The sequence below is a fragment of the Eumetopias jubatus genome, unplaced genomic scaffold (genome assembly GCF_037043125.1).
Source record: "Eumetopias jubatus isolate StellerSeaLion01/CBP00866 unplaced genomic scaffold, mEumJub1_p1.0 scaffold_5, whole genome shotgun sequence".
NCBI lineage: Eukaryota > Metazoa > Chordata > Mammalia > Carnivora > Otariidae > Eumetopias > Eumetopias jubatus.
The window spans coordinates 105929179-105945791 of NW_028274811.1; the positions used below are offsets into that span (position 1 = coordinate 105929179).

The following is a 16613-nucleotide window of genomic DNA, read 5'->3' on the forward strand; positions in this document are numbered from 1 at the left end:
AGCCCTCATTGTTTACAACAGTAAATGGCAGGTATCATTAGCACAGGTGATGATATTGTGAAAGCCCTTGGTCAATTTCAAGCATGTTACAAAAGTCCGTTGTTATGCTATTTCAGAGAGCACTCAGTGAACACTGTTAGCATCAGCCCAAAGATGGGAAGAGGTCCAGGAATTTTTCACACCCATCCCTGGATTTGAATTCTCTTGATTTGTAGAGGTACCCAGATTTTTGAAACGGCAGCTGACGCTCCTTTCTGAGCTTTTTGATTCTCTGTCATTCCAACATCTGCGAGTCGCATTTACCCTATACGGGCCTGGCCCCCTCTTCCCCCTGTGAATGATCCCGGGTTGTGGAGCTGATGGCCCCATGGCTGGGTTCTGAGCTGGGTATTTGATGATGCATCTCCAAGTTTGGAATCCAGGGGGAGGGGGCAAACCATGTGACAGGCTGGCATCAGCAAGCAGATGGAATCCTGGCTGGAAGGAGGGTTGTGCCTGCCTGACCTTCCTTCATAGGTGCCGACTCAGTGGCTTTCCTCTGTGCTCCTCTGAAGGTTGGGATCTGGCTTGTTTGAAGTCCAGGAGAGTTTGATGCAAAAGAGAGCGGCCGCTGCCTGCCCTCCTCCTGACCGCCTGAGCTTGAATGGGTGGAGGAGCCGAGCCACACAGCTGGCCAGCGCGTTGTCGCCAGGAGAAAGGGCACCAGTGGTCTGGACACTGACCCTGAGCTGAGAGCCGGCCTGGCCCGTAGTCTGTGATCTGGCTGCAGGCTCAGCTGCATAGGACGCAGACCTGGTGTGGGACGACTGAGGATTCAGGCCTTTGGTGGGCTTCCAGCTCCCTCGAGGCCACATTCTGCCTTTGACAAGAACTTTTTAATGCCTATATCATGATCACTAAGGTTTATTGCCAGCCACTCTGGGCCAAGTACCCTGTGCCAGGTCCTTGATGTAGAGTATTCTCACAACTACCTCGTGAAGTAGAGACCGAAGATGCTGGAGGTCTGAGAGAGGTTGTGGAACTGTTTCCATTGCTGGCAGGTGTGGGAGCTTGCATGTAAATCTGGGCTGGCCACGCCAAAATCCCTGAATTTAATCATCAGGCCATACCCCTGCCTGGAGCTGGGCAGGAGACAGGGCCCGAGAATACGGACAAATGGGTTTGCTGTCTCCTGTGTCACATCCCTGCCGGCTGGGGATCGAGGAATAACCGCAAGCAAGCATGGTCCTAGTGATGGATCGCTGGCACTGTTTTGTAGGCAGATGCCTGAGATTTCTGGTTGGCCCTGCCCGGGCTTTGGGAGGGAGAGATAAAGCTCCCGTGTCTGTAGCTGCATAGCTCAGACCCTTCCTAACACCTTTGCAGAACCTGGCTCTGCCCTGGGGATTTTTCCTTCTCTCTGTTCTAAGCAGCTGAGCTCCCTTGAACCATTTGGGGAGAAGTTTGTAGGAGTGTGCCCTTGTGTGTGTTGGGGACAGTCCTGGGCTGTGCCCATTTGTCTGGTTGGTGCTTCAGTGCTTCCAGCTGTGTCCTGGGTGGCCTCTTAGATGCTCTGGTTCCCCTACTTATAATACACCCTGCTGGCCCCTCCAACTTTTATTTCAAGCCTCTCTTCAGAGTTTGTAATTAAAGCTCTATATGGCTTTTTAATTAAGATTGGCTCTTGAAAGACGCTAAGTCCCAGGAAGGCTGGAACTGTGCCTGTTCGCTCCTTGTCGTGTCTCCCGGGCCCAGCCGGTGCCCTGGCCTGGAGCAGTGCTCGGCAGCTGCTTGTAGTCATGAGGAGTCCAGCCAGGTCAGGGAGACCAGATGGCTGTGAGACGCGCCGATGTGAGAACAGCATCAGAATTCCATGCGTCCGTGGATGCAGGTGCCAAATTGGGTCTGATCCAGACACGCAGGGATTCAGGGGAGGTGGGGAAGTGGGGGAGTTCTCCATTTCCCAGGGCTGCTGTCGCAAAGCACTGTGAACTTGAGGGTATAAAACACAGTTCCGGAGGCGGAAGTCCAAAATCAAGGTGTCAGCAGGGCCAGGCTTCCTCTGTGGTCTCTAGGGAAGGATGGTTCCTTGCGTCTTCCAGCTTCTGGTGGCTCCTGGCAGTCTGTGGTACTCCTTGGCTTGTAGTTGCATCACCCTAATCTCTGCCTCCATCTTCAAATGGCCTCTTCTCTCGCCCTCGGGCTCTCTGTGTCCTCCCCTCTTTTTCTAAGGACACTGGTCCAGTATGACTTCCTCTTAAGGCCATCTGTAAAGACCCTATTCCAAATAAGATCACATTCTGAGGTTCTGGGAGGACACGCATCTCAACTCTGCAGCGGGTCACGGAGGTGACTCTAGCAGGAGGCAGGCTCTTCAGAAGCCAGTGCTGCCTGTGGCCACGTGTCATGGCAGGAGCCCTGAATTAGACATGAAGTCCTGGCTTCCCTGACTCACAGGGAGACCTTCAACAAATCTTTCTGCTTCGCAGAATCTCGGCTGCTTCATCTGTTCACTGGGGATGATGACATCTGCTCTATCCCACCTCCCAGCACTATTATAAGGATCAAATAAAAGGGTGGCTTGGGAAGCTCTTTGCAGACTGTAAGTTAGGACGTATATAATCATCCCTGACCTTCATGAGACATGAGCTTTGACATGCTTATCAGTGTCCTTTCGCCTGACCACCCCCCTTTTCTTCTTGCTAGGACCACTGCTTTTACCATGGGACGGTGAGGAAGGCAGAGCAGTCCAGTGTGACACTCAGCACCTGCCGGGGAATGAGGTAAGAGGCCCTGTCAGCACAGGTTGGGGGGGGGGGCGCCTGGCACTGTCCCCAGGCATGGAGTTTTTAGGACAAGCAGGGCTGGCCTTGGGCAGGGACCTTGAGAAGCTATCCATTGAGAGTGTATGCAAACCAGTTCTAAGAAGGCCTGAGCTTGGGAGAGGCAAGGGAAATACCAGGTAATCCGCAAATTCACTGGCATTGCGCTTTCTCTTTCTTGAGGAGCTTGAGGTTTCATTATTATTTAGGTATGGGAAAGCCAGCAGATCAGGAGATGACTGCCTTGAAAAAATAGTTTGTTGTACTCAAGATCCCAAGAGGAGGGGGCATACCACATAGGGAAGCATAGGGGTCAGTCAGGGGCCAGGTTGTGGGGTGTAAGGGGATGTGGGCAAGAGTGTTTGCTGTGGTTTCTACAGGAAGAAACAGGCAAGGCAGGGTAAGCTGGCTTTGTATTGGCCAGTTTGAAGTGGGATCTGGGGCACAGGGGCCGTTCCTAGGTGTCTGGCACCTGACCCTGGAGTGATCGGGGCAGGGGGACTGGCCGAGAGGGTGAGAGCTTGCATTTGAAAGTTGTTTACCGTCCCTAGGAATTGGCTAATCCTGAGAAGGGCAAGGCCCCAGCTGTCAGAGCATCGGAATATAGAAAATAAAAGTCATGGTTCAGACATTTGAAATGAGCGTGAGCCCTTATTCCCACTTCTCCTTTGCTCTCCTCTGGTAGAAGAACTAGTGGGCGGTAAAAAAGGAAATGGGCATTTAGTGAGAAGAGGAGGGAGGAAGAGAAGGGAGACGCAAGGTAGTTTTCAGGATGATAGGCATGGTAGAGAATGTTAAGTGCTATGTTAGCTACAGCACTCTACAGACGTACAGGATTATTATCATCCTGTGACAGTGAAGCCATGCTAAGACTTCACCCAGGCTCATGTGCAAGGACAGTGCTCCTTGTGCTGCAGATCCCATATGTTTGTTTACAAATTGGGCCATGTCTCCTCTCTAAGGCTTCGTGGTGTGTCTGCCGGAGGGAATTAGGCAGGAAACAAGCTTTGGCCGGGAGACCATAACCGTGGCTCCAAATCCCCTGCTCAGATGACCTGGTTGAGCCAAGCCAACTGGTCTTGCCGTGGTGTTTACAGGCCCAGCCACCACCACCTGCAGTCTGCAAGTAAACAATGTCTGTCCCAAGAAGGAAGAAAGGGGACATGCAGGTGTGACTTGTTTCTCTCTGCATCTTCCTCTGTGTCCATGGTCTGGAGCAGTGGGAACTTGGCTTGGCCTCTCGCAAATCATTCCCGCAGCCTTGCTGACAGGGGGAAACCGGGTGAGCCGGTTTTGTGTTTTGTGTTTTGCATGCTTCCCTCTGGTGCAGGTCTGCCTGTCTTACTTTCCCAGCCTTCTCACTACACACCTTAAGAACTAAAGGGCATCTGTGGGCCCGGCTGGCGTAAGAGCCGGAGACGTATACCAGGTGTCTCATTCAGACCCTAGAGAAGGAGCAGCTGCAACAGACTTGAAACCCATGTAACCCTCAAGTCCCTCCCCAAGGCTCATAAAGCTATGATGCCTCAGTGGAATAATCTCCATAGTGATGGTGCTTCTCTCCGGGGAATGTGTTCTTTTGATTAGAGAAAATAGGTAGGATTTATACCGAATGGAATCTTCAGGCTGATAATACAAATACAGAGGAGTTCCAGAGTTGCCAGATTGCTGAGGGACCCCCTCTTCTCTCCAAAGCAGTGTTTGGGTGACTTTAATTGAAGCAGTAATACATGATCATAGTAAAAACAAATTCAAATAGTACAAAAGAGAGGGTACAATGAAAGATAGGGTTCTTTTTCTCACCCAGGATTTCCAGGCCTCCCCCTCTCAGAGGCAGCCACTTTTACTGGTTTCTTGTTTATCCTCTTAGAAATATTTCTTGTGAAAAAAGAACATTGGTAGGTAATACCGTGTTTTATAATCCTATTTGGGCCGCTGACACCTTTGAGAATGGCATGGCAGCTATGGATATTTATAAAATACACTGGTAAAAAGATGTGGCATACCATTTCACTAGGGATGGTGGGGGTCCAGCCCCCCCTCCACAAGCCTGTCTCTGATCAACAACTCATCATCTAAATGTCTACCTGACTTCTTGCATGCACAAATGCTTTGCAGGTATCAGTGTAGTGAGAGATGGTTATTTGTGAGGAAATCTAGACCGTACTGGGATGAAGTGAATGTGAGGGAACCTGTGGGTTCCAGGAGACATGGTGTGTGTGTATATATGTGTGTGTGTATGTCCTAGCTCACTCTCTGCCAGCAAGAGAGGTATTGATTTCAGTAAAACAATTTTTTTTTTTACCTCACTGGTAAGTCATTTATTTTTTTAAAAAATGCTTATTAAAAATTATTATTGCATAACTAATGTGTTGAACATCCAAATAATCTTCAAGTGTCAAGTTAAAAGAAGTGAAAGTTCCTTATCCCCTCCCACTGTTCCAACCAATGGCATTCCCCTCCTCTAATCACTGTTGGGGAGATACATAACTAAAAGACATAACTGTGTATGCATGGTGTTTCTTAATCCAAATAAGATTACCTGATACATAACATTCTGTAATTTTTTTCTCACTTAACATTATGTCTTAGGCACACATAGATCTATTTCATTCTTCAAACGGCTGCATAGTGTCTTATCTACAAATGTCCGACAAATTTAATTACATAGAAGGTCTTTCAAGGATATACAATAAATCATCTGATAGCAGCTCTGTCCTCCAGACTCTGGGGCCCATGCTCACTGTGGTTATACCTGATTCCTCGCCCTGGGACTCTATGAGAGAGGGTGGGAGAGAGAACATGAGACTGAAAATGAATGCGGAAGAATGTGTAAAAATGTGTGCATGATAGCCTGGAAGGAGCTCAGAATTTAGTCAAAGGACTTGCGTTTGAGACTCCACACCTCCTGGCGATGTGATCTCTGAGCTTTGCTTTCCCTGAATCATTTTCTCCTTGTCTTTGCCTTGGCCGGACTGGCATCTCCCGTGGGCCTTCGTCTGTTTTGCAGACGGTGCTTGTGGTGCAGGGGCTGTGAGTGGGCCGTGGGGGTGGGGCTGGGGTCAGGGCTGCACTGGGAAATGAGAAACCTGTTCACCAGAGCACTGGGATCTGCCACCAGCTCTAACATTAACTCACTGGGTGACCTTGCAGATTCCTTTTCTCCGGGCTTTGGTTCTTCTCATCTAAAAAAGAAAATAGATCACATCACGGGAAGGACTACTGAGTGTTGGAAGTTCTGCGCTGCAGAGAGTGTATGGTCCCAGAGAGGTGGGCGCCTGGGGCAGGAGGAGGTGGCTCATCCACCCACAGCAGGCCATCACCATCTGCCCCTCTGCCAGGGAGGGGCATGTCTTCTGCCTTTGAATACCTGGCCTTCCTTCTGAAGAACACATAATAAAGGCTGCCTCTGTGTTCTGGCACAGAGTAAGCCCGTGCAGGGCCATACTGCTAAGTCATGATGGGTGTAGATTCTGGAGACAAACCAGTCTTGGTCTAAAACCTAGCTCCCTAGCATCGGTTTTCTCACCTATAAAATGGAAACAGTCGTGACATCATTGGTGGATTTACATTAGGGCATGAGTGCAGTCTGTTGAGAGTAGGGACTCTTTTTGGTCATATTGCCTCCCCAGTGCCTAAAACAGTTCCTGGCACATAGTAGTTCCATCTATGTGTGCCGAATGGCTACTGAATCGTTCCCTATTACTTCAGTTATCACAGCCATGTGGGCTGTGTGAGCTGGCCAGCATTATTGACTTAGCACAATGCTGGTAGACAACAGAGCCAGAATTCAAACCCAGGTATGTCTCCCTTCTGAGCTTATGCTCTCCACTTGTGCCTTGCCACCCCATTCCTGAGGGAGCACTTCACCTATGTGCCTTCTTCCTTCTGTGCTGCCTTTGATGCTCCCAGTACCTCTTTCTCATTGGATGCAGATTGGGGTGGGGGGGAGGGGCGGGAAAGAAGGGGAACGGGGTGGGGCAGCTCTGGATGTAGGGACGTGGGATGTGTCTCCTGACGTTTAGCGCTGAATGGACACATTCCTAGGAAGCGCTTCTTGCCTAGGTCCTTCAAGGGTGCGTTTGGGTGAGTCCCGTGGTCATTCAGGAGTTAAGCACGAATCACTTGCTGCTGCCTGCCTGTCCTGACCTCCCAGGGCTCCTCTGTATAATTTCATTTATATCAGGCTCTCAACAATGAGCAATAGGGTAGAGAGTGGAATGGAGAATAGCGTGTGAGGTCTCAGCCACCCAGCCTCCTGGGCCCCCCTCCCCTGCCCCCTGGCTGAGCTCCGCCAGTGCTTACATTTAGCAAATTAGATCAACTGAGGCTCTTAGAAAGATGAATGACCTGTGGGTGCTCAGGGGAGAGCAGCTAGCAGGATTTGGGGGTGGTGATAGGGCAGGGCCGCGGGAACTAGAGTCTAAGAAATCCTCTCCCACCCCCGACCATTGTCAAAGCTGGTGCTCACTGTAAAGTGCTGGGGCTTGTGGCGGCTTCTCCAAACCAGGCAGTCGGGGAGGATTGCAGCGGTGCCATGGGCGAGTTACCAGGGACCACAGTAGGGGGAGGGGAGGGGAGTGGCCACGAGTTCTCAGTGTCCTGCTGAGCCCTAATATCTGCCTGCTCTCTGAAACAGAATCATCTGGGCCTTTGTGAAAAGACAGGCTCCTGCCACTGAGCCTGGGCTCCAGGCCAGACTTCCTGAGTGTGCCCGTGCCGGGAATTACCATGGGACTTGTTTACAGTGCAGATGCTCCAGCCCACAGAATCTGAGTCTCCTACATCTGTAGTGTTAACATACACTGCAGAATAGTCTAATAGGTAGCTCCGGGAGCTCTGATCCTGGAGATCGCTGACCCCTAAGTTTGGAACTCACTGATGGAGGCAGACGGCCCAGAGGCTGCCAGACCTTAAATCTTTGGCTCCAGATACCCATCAGACCTTGTTACGCAACCTCTCTGGGGCTCAGTTTCCTCATCTATAAGATGGGACTCGTGATGGTGCCTTATAACACTGAAAAAAGAAAAAAAAAGAATGACGATTGTAAGCACAGTGTTTGGCATATGGTTAACTCTCGAAAAATGGCCTCTAACAGTGAAAAGTAGGCTAAATGCCCCCTTTGTCTTCTCATCTGCCAGCAGACTGGTATCTGACTCCCCACAGGCCGATCACACCTCCGTGGGGAGTTACTAGTGCTTGTCAGCCGTAGCCCATCTATAAACCGGGGATGTCTCTCTGGCCCACTCTGCAGCGCTGTTGTGACAGAGGCAGTGTGAGAACATGGTTAAGGTTGTGGGACCTGGAACCAGACTGCTTGAGTTCTTACTACCCGTGTGACTTTGGGTCCATTTATTAACCTCACCTAGCCTTAGTGTTCTTATTTGTACAATGGGGATCAGAAATGTTAGTGTGAAGAAGGAAATACTCAGCACAGTGCCCGGGCCTCTACATAGCCACCATGATTACTCTTATTCACCATGGACCAAACTCTGGCCTGATCTCTGCTCTATCTGACCCAGAGGCTTGTTCAAGGGATGCCTGGTCAACTACACTGGAACCTTCACTGGTTCCTGTGTGGAATTTTCCACTCACTGGGTGTTACCTACACAGCCACAACCCGATGGGCAGAAAACCATCATCTGACTTGCTGTCAAGCCCTCTGTTTCCAGTGTTTGGAGCCACTGGGGGAAACTGAGGTCATGGGAGGGGCTTTGGTCCGCCAAGATGAGAAGAAAGCTTGGCAACAGGATGCCCGCGGTGGCTCTGCCCTCTGCCCTTTCGAGAGTGGATGTGACCCTTGCTCTTTGCCCCACTCCCACCCCCAGCTGTTCAGGGAGCACCTTTGGTGTCCTGCTGAGGGGCTGGTCCCGGATTGCTGTGTCAGCCTGGGTGAGGCAGCCAGGAAGTCGTCTGGCTCCCTGGCACCGGAATGAAGTCAGCCAGGGATGGATGCCAGGAAGGCTGCTGCTGATCAGGACTTGGCGCTATCTCTCCCACAGGCATCAGGCTCTTCCCAAAGGGCAAAACCTGGGTGGGGATTCGAGGGGGTGGGGGGGAGGTGGAAGCTGGGGCAGCCAGGGAGGGGTCCTGCCAGGTTAGAGTGACAGAGACTGACTTGGAGATACTTTAGCTTTCGAACTTTCTGGACAGGTGAGGGCCTGTGGCTTTGGAGCCCATGAGATGCTGCTGGTGCCCTGGGGTTTATTCCTGGGCTTCTTCCTCCCCCAGAGCCCTGAGTGCATTCCTTTGCTACAATATTCATCTCACCATATCAAGGATGACAGATGCCTGCTCCATGGGCCTGTACTCACCCTTCCGTGGATTATTTGTGACAGTGATCAATAATAGGTCCTGGCACTCTTTCTTTTGGAAGCCTCATTGATGGGGTGCCCCGAGGCAACTGTGTCCAATCCATCAGTGTTAGAGGCGATGAAATCTTTTTGCTCTGTTATATACTCTAGTGATTTATTCCCAGGTTCAGAGTCTAAGCTCCATGGGGGCAGGCTCTTTGTCTGTCTTGTTCACTTCTCCATCCTCAGCAACTAGTTCGATGCCGGGCAGATAGCAGGAGCTCAGGAAATACTTGTGGAATGAATGACTGTCCCCCAATGAAGCTGTGAATTACTCGAGGACAGGGATGATGTCTAGATCACATCTAGTACAGATTAAGAGTTCAGTGTGTGAAAGAATATAATGAATGAACACCTGTCCTCATTCTGAGGTCAGTGCTTGTATCTATAACCAAGAGCCAAGAGCAGTCATGCATCCTTGGTTGTGGACATCACTTCACTAAAGAGCGGCCTCACTGGGGCTAGTAGGAATGCCATCAGTGATGCCTCTAGCTTTGGTTTCTTCTGTACACAAAAATCTTTCCATTTAATCGTCTGAAGTCTTGTTAAATAAGTAAATTATCATTTGAATTTACACATGGGGAAACTGAGGGTTGGAGTGATTTTTTTTTTTTTTTTTTAGAGGTTCATTGAAGATCATTTGACAGCTTAACGTTGGAGTGAAGACCAGAACTTGGGTCTCCTCACCCCCAGGCCACTGTTTCCTTTCCAGTCACCAGACCATCATTTTCTGAGTCTCTGAGTTTGAACGTTTGATTTGTCCTATGCCATGTTTGAGTTTGGGAGGCTTCCACACAGGAATCCTGGTCTTACCGTCCTTTATATTATTAACTGTCCCTGGTGAGCCTTTTTAGAACCTTTGAGCTTCTTTGTAATAAGCTTTTAGTACCTGAAATTGTATACCACCTTTCATATACATGTGCAGATTTCTCTGGAGAGGAAGTCTGAGTTTGCATCAGGTTCTTAACCAAAAGGTGCGTGACCGCATAGTCAAGTTAAGAACCAGCGATCAAAACCAACCCTGTCATTTTTGCATATGGAGAAACTGAGGCCTGAGCAAGAGACTTTTCCAAGACTATAATCTCTGACCAGAGATTCTGTTTCTCCTGTTGACAGAGGACTGATTATGGTGAGCAGTAACCTCAGCTACATCATCGAGCCCCTGCCTGACAGCGAGGGCCACCACCTTATTTACAGATCTGAACATCTCAAGCTGCCCCTGGGGAACTGTGGGGTCAAGTACTCCAAGTCCACCACCAGGGACTGGGTCCTTCATTTTACGAACCAGACCAAGAAACGACCTCGCAGGGTGAGTCTCAGTGCAGGAGTCCTTGAGGATCTTGAGGATCCTCTGAGGATCCTTGCTTTGGATCCAGTATTTCCAAACTGAAGGATCTGGCCACGAAGGAGGAAATAACGTTTCTCTTTTATTCTAAGTTACTATCATGTTCACTGCTGTGTGAGATACCCTTGTATTGGATGGAATAACTGCTTTTGGGAAAAACACTATGACATTTAAAATACCCTGAGATGCTGATTTCAGAAACTTTAAAATGTAAGAAAAAAAAATATGCCTCCCCTTTTGGAATAACCACTTAACCATATGCACAAAATGCTATTATTTATGTATACTGAAAATAGAGGTATGTTGTTTCATTGCTTTTTGGGAACTTGATTGTCAGCATGTTCCCTCACAGTATGGTGGCCCCTGTACTAGCCTGCTCAGCTCATTATTTTTGAGTATAAAGGACTGGACTCATAGTCCCAGAGCAGCCCCAGCGATAACCAAGATGGCGGGCAGAAGGTGTAGTGTGGATAATGGGGACTCTAACCAGCATCAAGTGTAAAATCAGTAAGGAGGTCCGCTGCTTATTAACTAGCACCATTTCTTAGCAGTTGTTGTTTTTTTTTTTAATGAGGCCACACCCACCATTTCTACAGCTCTGATCTGCTTATATCTCTTTCTTAGATGAAAAGGGAAGATTTACACTCCATGAAGTATGTGGAGCTTTACCTCGTGGCTGATTATGCAGAGGTAAGGGGGAGGCAATGGGTTTTAGTGGAAAAGCTACTCTCTCAATAGCTTCCACTCCAGGCTTCTAACCACTTTAGGTAAATACTGAAACATTCATCTTTCTCCAGTTTGTCATGTGATTTTGGCCTTAAATCTGACCAACGGCTGTTTTTGCTATTTTAAACATAGTTGGGAAAAAAAACAAGGAAAAAAAATCTCTTCTGGCTCAATACATTAATCAGATAGAAAATTAGCAACTAGCGTTATTTGGATTAACATTTCTTAAACTGAGTCTGAAGACCTTTCGGTTTTGGTGCTTATTCTTAGGGAGCCCATAAATTCTCCATAGAAATTTGAAAAAAAATTTTTTTGCAGAGATATTAAGTATATTCTCAGTCATCTGATTGAATACAATTTCCCTGCCCATGTGTGGATCCATTTTTATAATCCCCTTGGTGCCAAATGAGAACCATGGTTCCCAAAGCATCAGCGGCACCTGGGAACTTACGAAGTATAAATTCTTAGGCCCCACCCCAGACCTGCTGAGTCCCAGTCTGTGGGGCTGGGGTCCAGGAATCCCTGTTTGAACAAGCCCTCTGGGTGATTCTGGACACAGGCAAGTTTGAGAACTACTGACCTAAGGAATAGCTGTTTGCCCTTTAATTCTGTATTTCTCAAATCAGCCAGGTTCTCATGGGCCTTGGCTTCTAAGATTTGTGATGAACACTCATCTCTCTCACTCTTTCATTTGTTCATCAATGATATCTTGATTTTCTTGTATGTGTCAAGCACAGAGCTTGGCCCCAGGAGATTAAGACAGACCTGTCCCTGACATCAGAGTTTACAGTAGCAGCACAAATACTCAAGTGTGGTGACTGCCAAGATTGATCTTCATAGGAGATTAGAGCAAAGATCATGAAAGGTCTGGCATGGTTTTGGGAATTGGGGAAAGCTCCAAGGGGATGATGTTGAAGCTGACACCTGAAGAGTGGGTTCAGGTCCCAGAGCTTAAACTAGCCATATTTCACCTCCAGTCCTCACTTCATGTAGTGACTCAGCCACAACAAAACACATCTGGGCAGGGGCAGTCACGATGACCTGAGCACTCACCATGTTCTAACGCCAGCGCCGCACCTGGGGCTCCCCTAGAACAGAACTCGTCAGGGCTCCATCTGTCTCATGCCCCATCCAGATGTTGCAGTTACCAGCTCCCCGAAAAGACCTCATCCCAAGGCGGCTTTACCTAGTCCATGGTCCCAAAGCATGCATTCTGGAGCAGTGCGGGTCGTGGAAAGAACACTAGGCTTCGGGCCGGAAGAGCTGCCTTCAAGAGTGTTAGTGGCAGTGGCAGGCGGCCACTAAGAGACAAGGAGTTGCTAACTGGGCAGAAAAGTGGAGGTGAAGGGCATTTCAGGCAGAGGGAACATCATGTTCTGCTTTGAGAAGAATTTAGCTTTGTAATTGATGTAGGTATTGGTTTTTCCAGCAGCCTTTCTTTCTCTCTCTCTCTCTCTCTCTCTTTCGTTTTCCTTTCGAAAGACTGGTGTATGTGTAGGATGGGGGAGCAGTGTGGGGAGAAAAATCTAAAGCTGATTTAAAAGCCGAGGGTCCGTGGTCATGGGGAGAGGTAACGACGCTGGCCTCCGCCTGGCAGGACTGCCTTGTGGTGAGAGGGCCACTGGAAAAGAGCTGAGTTCCTCTGACTCCAGGACATTTTTCCATTTAAGCTTTTGTTAGATGATCTAAGATCATCTCATACAGTGGTCTTGGACTTTCTTTTATGTATATATTTTAGCCACAGAATTGTTTGTTCAGATAAAGTTCCTAGGATCCCCAAAGCTCCTGCTCTGATGTAAAGGTGGGGTGATCCTCCCCTTTAGCCCTGCACTCTCCCCAGTGGCATCTTGCTGGAGGGTTCTAAAACCTACTGGGTGTGAAACTCTGGAAGCTGAAGTAGTGGGGGCGGGTTAGGGCTTGGACATCTTCAGTCTCATGACCTTTGGGGTCACAGCAGACCCCCAAGAGGAAAAGTGGCCCCCAAGGCGCCTCAAAGATGGTGGTGTGGTCTAGGACCATCTTCCTGTTCCCACAGAGAGAACCTCCAGCACCAGCCCCATAGGCACTGCTGACAGGCTGTGATTCGTGCAGCCTGTGCATCAGGAATGTGCTCACTTCTCAGGGTCCTGGGCTTTGAATGATTCACTGGAGGGGGATGTAATCAGCCAGGCGGGGTGCACAGGATGACAGATCCCCTCCTCCCCATACCATCTCTCCCTGACTCCCTCTTCAAGTGGCCTCTCATCCTCTGCAGGCAGAAATGTATTCCTGACAATTAATTAATCTGAGAGGTTGGGAAGATAGGGAGGGGGAGGGCCACCTTATCTGTGATTTACAACCTGGTGCTGAGACAGGCCAGGCTCCTTCTCTGGGCTCTGAACATGGTCCTGCAGGGAGCAGAGCCGCCGGGAGAGTGAGTTATTGTGGTAAAAATGACCAAGCAGCTGCTCACTCCCTGGGCCTAGGTGGGAGGGCCTGGGGCAGCTCTCCGTTTATTCATTCCACAGGTGAAGTGGGAAATCTAGGCAAGGAGAGAGCAAGACAGGATGTTGTAGGAGGATATGGGATAGTTGTAAAAACAGGCCTGCAGAATGCTGTCATGCTCCAGACAGAAAGTGGGGTAGTTGGCAAAGGCCAGATGATATACCACATTTTACTTCCTGTGTCACCCTAGAAAGTATAAGGTTGCAATATTTCTTTCTTTCATCAGGCATCTGCAAACTCTAGCCAATGGCCAAAGCCAGCCCACCACATGTTTTTGTAAACAGAGTTCTATTGGCACAAATGCTTCCTGCTGTATGTGTTGTCCATGGCTGCTTTTGAGCTGCAGTGGCCGAGTGGAGTAGAAAGGACGCAGTATGTCTGCAAAGCCTCAAGTATTTACAGTCTGACCATTTATAGAAAGTTTGCTACTCCTGCTTGAGGCTGTTCTGGACAACGTGGTACATTACTTTATGGTGGTATTGTCAACCAATTGTTTAAAGATAGGATTAATATATGTGAAAAACAGTGACCTCTGACTCTGATGTTCTAATAAATATTCAGTAAATGTTGCAACCCTTTCTCTGCAGTGAGACCAATTTAGAAATGGGACGACTCTATAGAGAGAAACTTCAGGATTCACAAGTCATAGGTCCAAGTGATAAGACTTTGCATCAAATTGCGCTCTAGAAAGCAATGGGGAAGTGAGATGATTGACGGTTCCGAAGAAGCCCAAGAAGTCCAAAAGCAGTGGGAGAATAGAAACGGCAGTTTTCTTCCCTGTATCATGGCCAGCCACACCCTCATCCCAACAGATAGCCCAGGGTGTTTTATCTGGCTGTTCTTTGTGATTCTTGCTTGAATATTTTTGTGGGTTGGGATGGAGGAAGGATGTGAAGGGTTGGAATTGAAGAACCATATATAGTGTGTACAAGGTAAATCAGATGGGTACCCAGATTCTCTGTGCCGATGGCAGCATCCCGGACATGCCCATCATTTGCAAATTTAGGTTGCAGTTGTAGCAGATTTTATCTTTACACTGTGACGCTTCCCTTCATTGTTGCACCTGAAAGAGATGTATTCCCTTTCAGGCAGGAATGATCAATGCGAGGCTACATACTGAAATGTCTCCCCACCGGTACCCATGGCAGACATTTGTAATCAAGCACAGCACTCTTTCCTGCTGAACCCCACCAAGTCTCAGAGTTCTTCTCACTGTAGAAGGCACTGCCAGTCAATCTGAGTGGCATGCCGGACAAAGCCTGTTTGCCAAGGTCTTACGGTCCTGGTTGCCAGCACCCAAGTGTGTCATTCATGTGGCCTCCCATTGCAGTTATTTATGTGCCCATTTTAATTGTGTATTCCTTAAATACAGAATCTGCCGTTGTTATTATTTCTGGCTCTTTTTCTTTCTTTCTTTTTTTTTTTAAGATTATTTTAGAGAGTGAGAGTGCAAGCGAGCAGGGGGAGGGGAGAGGGAGAAGGAGAGAATTCCCAGCAGACTCCCTGCTGAGTGCAGAGCCTGATGCAGGGCTTGATCTCACAACCCTGAGATCATGACCTGAGTGGAAACCAAGAGGCAGATGCTCTACCGACTGAGTCACCCAGAGGTCCTGAGTCACCAGGACCTCTTTCTGTTTTAATGCAAGGTCCTCTGGGCCAGTACCAGGATCTCACACACTGTGTCCTACCTAGTGCCAAGCATAATGTTTTGCACGTGGTAGACTTTTAGCGGCAATTTGATCAATGTTGATTGATCACATGTAGGGAGGCCTCGTGAGATCCCTGTGATGATGGCTTCATGTTGGAGTGATGACCAATGCGAGGATCAGACTGGTCCCACTTCTAAGCCACAGTGAGAGTTTGCAGGAGACCTGGTAATTTGGAGGACAGGAGAGCAGGTTTGACTTCAAGGGCTGGAGGAAGAGAATTCAGTTTCCTATACAACTATTACATGTCTACTGTGTGCTGGCATTGAACTGGCAGCTAGGGGTACCAAGATAAATGTGACTGAGGTTCTGCCCTCCCTGAGCTGACACCGTGGGGGGGAGGGGGGAGGGGGAGAGGAAATTGTATAAAAATAATTGCTCATAGAAGTCTGGAGAAAATAAATGCTAATGGAAAGACAAGAAATGGGGCCCAGGAGGGGCCCAGGAAGGGGTTCTGGGGCCTCACCTTGTTCTGCTTGCTCCACTTAGTTTCAGAAGAATCGGCGAGACCAGGACGCCACCAAACACAAGCTCATGGAGATCGCCAATTATGTTGATAAGGTGAGACCAGGTGTGTACTTTGTGGGCAAGGCGCCAGCACCTTAGAAGGGCCACAGGACAGAACATGGCACGGCACCCGAGCTTCCTCAGGGACTGGTCACCCCAGCCAGTTTCCGAGAGGCAATAGCAATGCCACAGAGGCTCCGAGTGGTCATGCCAAAGCCCTAACTATGTGACCTTAGCCAGGGAGCTTGTTTGGGTTGCAATTTTGTTTTGTAGAGGGGCTGGCTTAAATCAGTGGCTTTCAATGTTTTCATTTCTCTGGTGGAACCCTTCTTTTAAATGAAATCGTATGCCAGTGTCTAATAAAGTCAGATAAAAACGGACTCTTTAAACCAAAGCAGGGGTGAGGATCCAGAGTGCCGGCCTCCTGTTCCTTCCCCGCACCCCTGCAAATGGTTGCCAGGGAACCTAGGACGTGGAAGAGCCCAGTTTAAGAATGCTTTGAGGTTCTCTAAGGTTCCCTCCAGGTATAAAACCCAGTTTCCTGACTTGGGGGAGAATTGAGGTAGGTCAGCATGGGAAAGGTACAGAACCTAAAAGTTGAGTGGTTTGTTTTGGCCCGATCTGTATAGCCTTCATCTATAAAATGGTTCTAAAATTATTTATCTCTTACAAAGACCATGTGAATGGTTAA

The 16613-nt window shown here is 48.7% G+C and overlaps 1 protein-coding gene across 2 annotated transcripts in view; it reads left to right on the forward strand.

Annotated features, from left to right (window-relative positions):
• Nucleotides 1-16613, forward strand: part of ADAM19 (ADAM metallopeptidase domain 19) — an 81056-nt gene that overhangs the window by 34225 nt on the left and 30218 nt on the right. For both annotated transcript variants that reach the window (XM_028106507.2, XM_028106510.2), the window contains 4 exons: nucleotides 2686-2762; nucleotides 10271-10463; nucleotides 11124-11189; nucleotides 15905-15976. In XM_028106507.2, the coding sequence (XP_027962308.1) occupies nucleotides 2686-2762; nucleotides 10271-10463; nucleotides 11124-11189; nucleotides 15905-15976 (408 nt within the window). The remainder of the gene's footprint in view (nucleotides 1-2685; nucleotides 2763-10270; nucleotides 10464-11123; nucleotides 11190-15904; nucleotides 15977-16613) is intronic.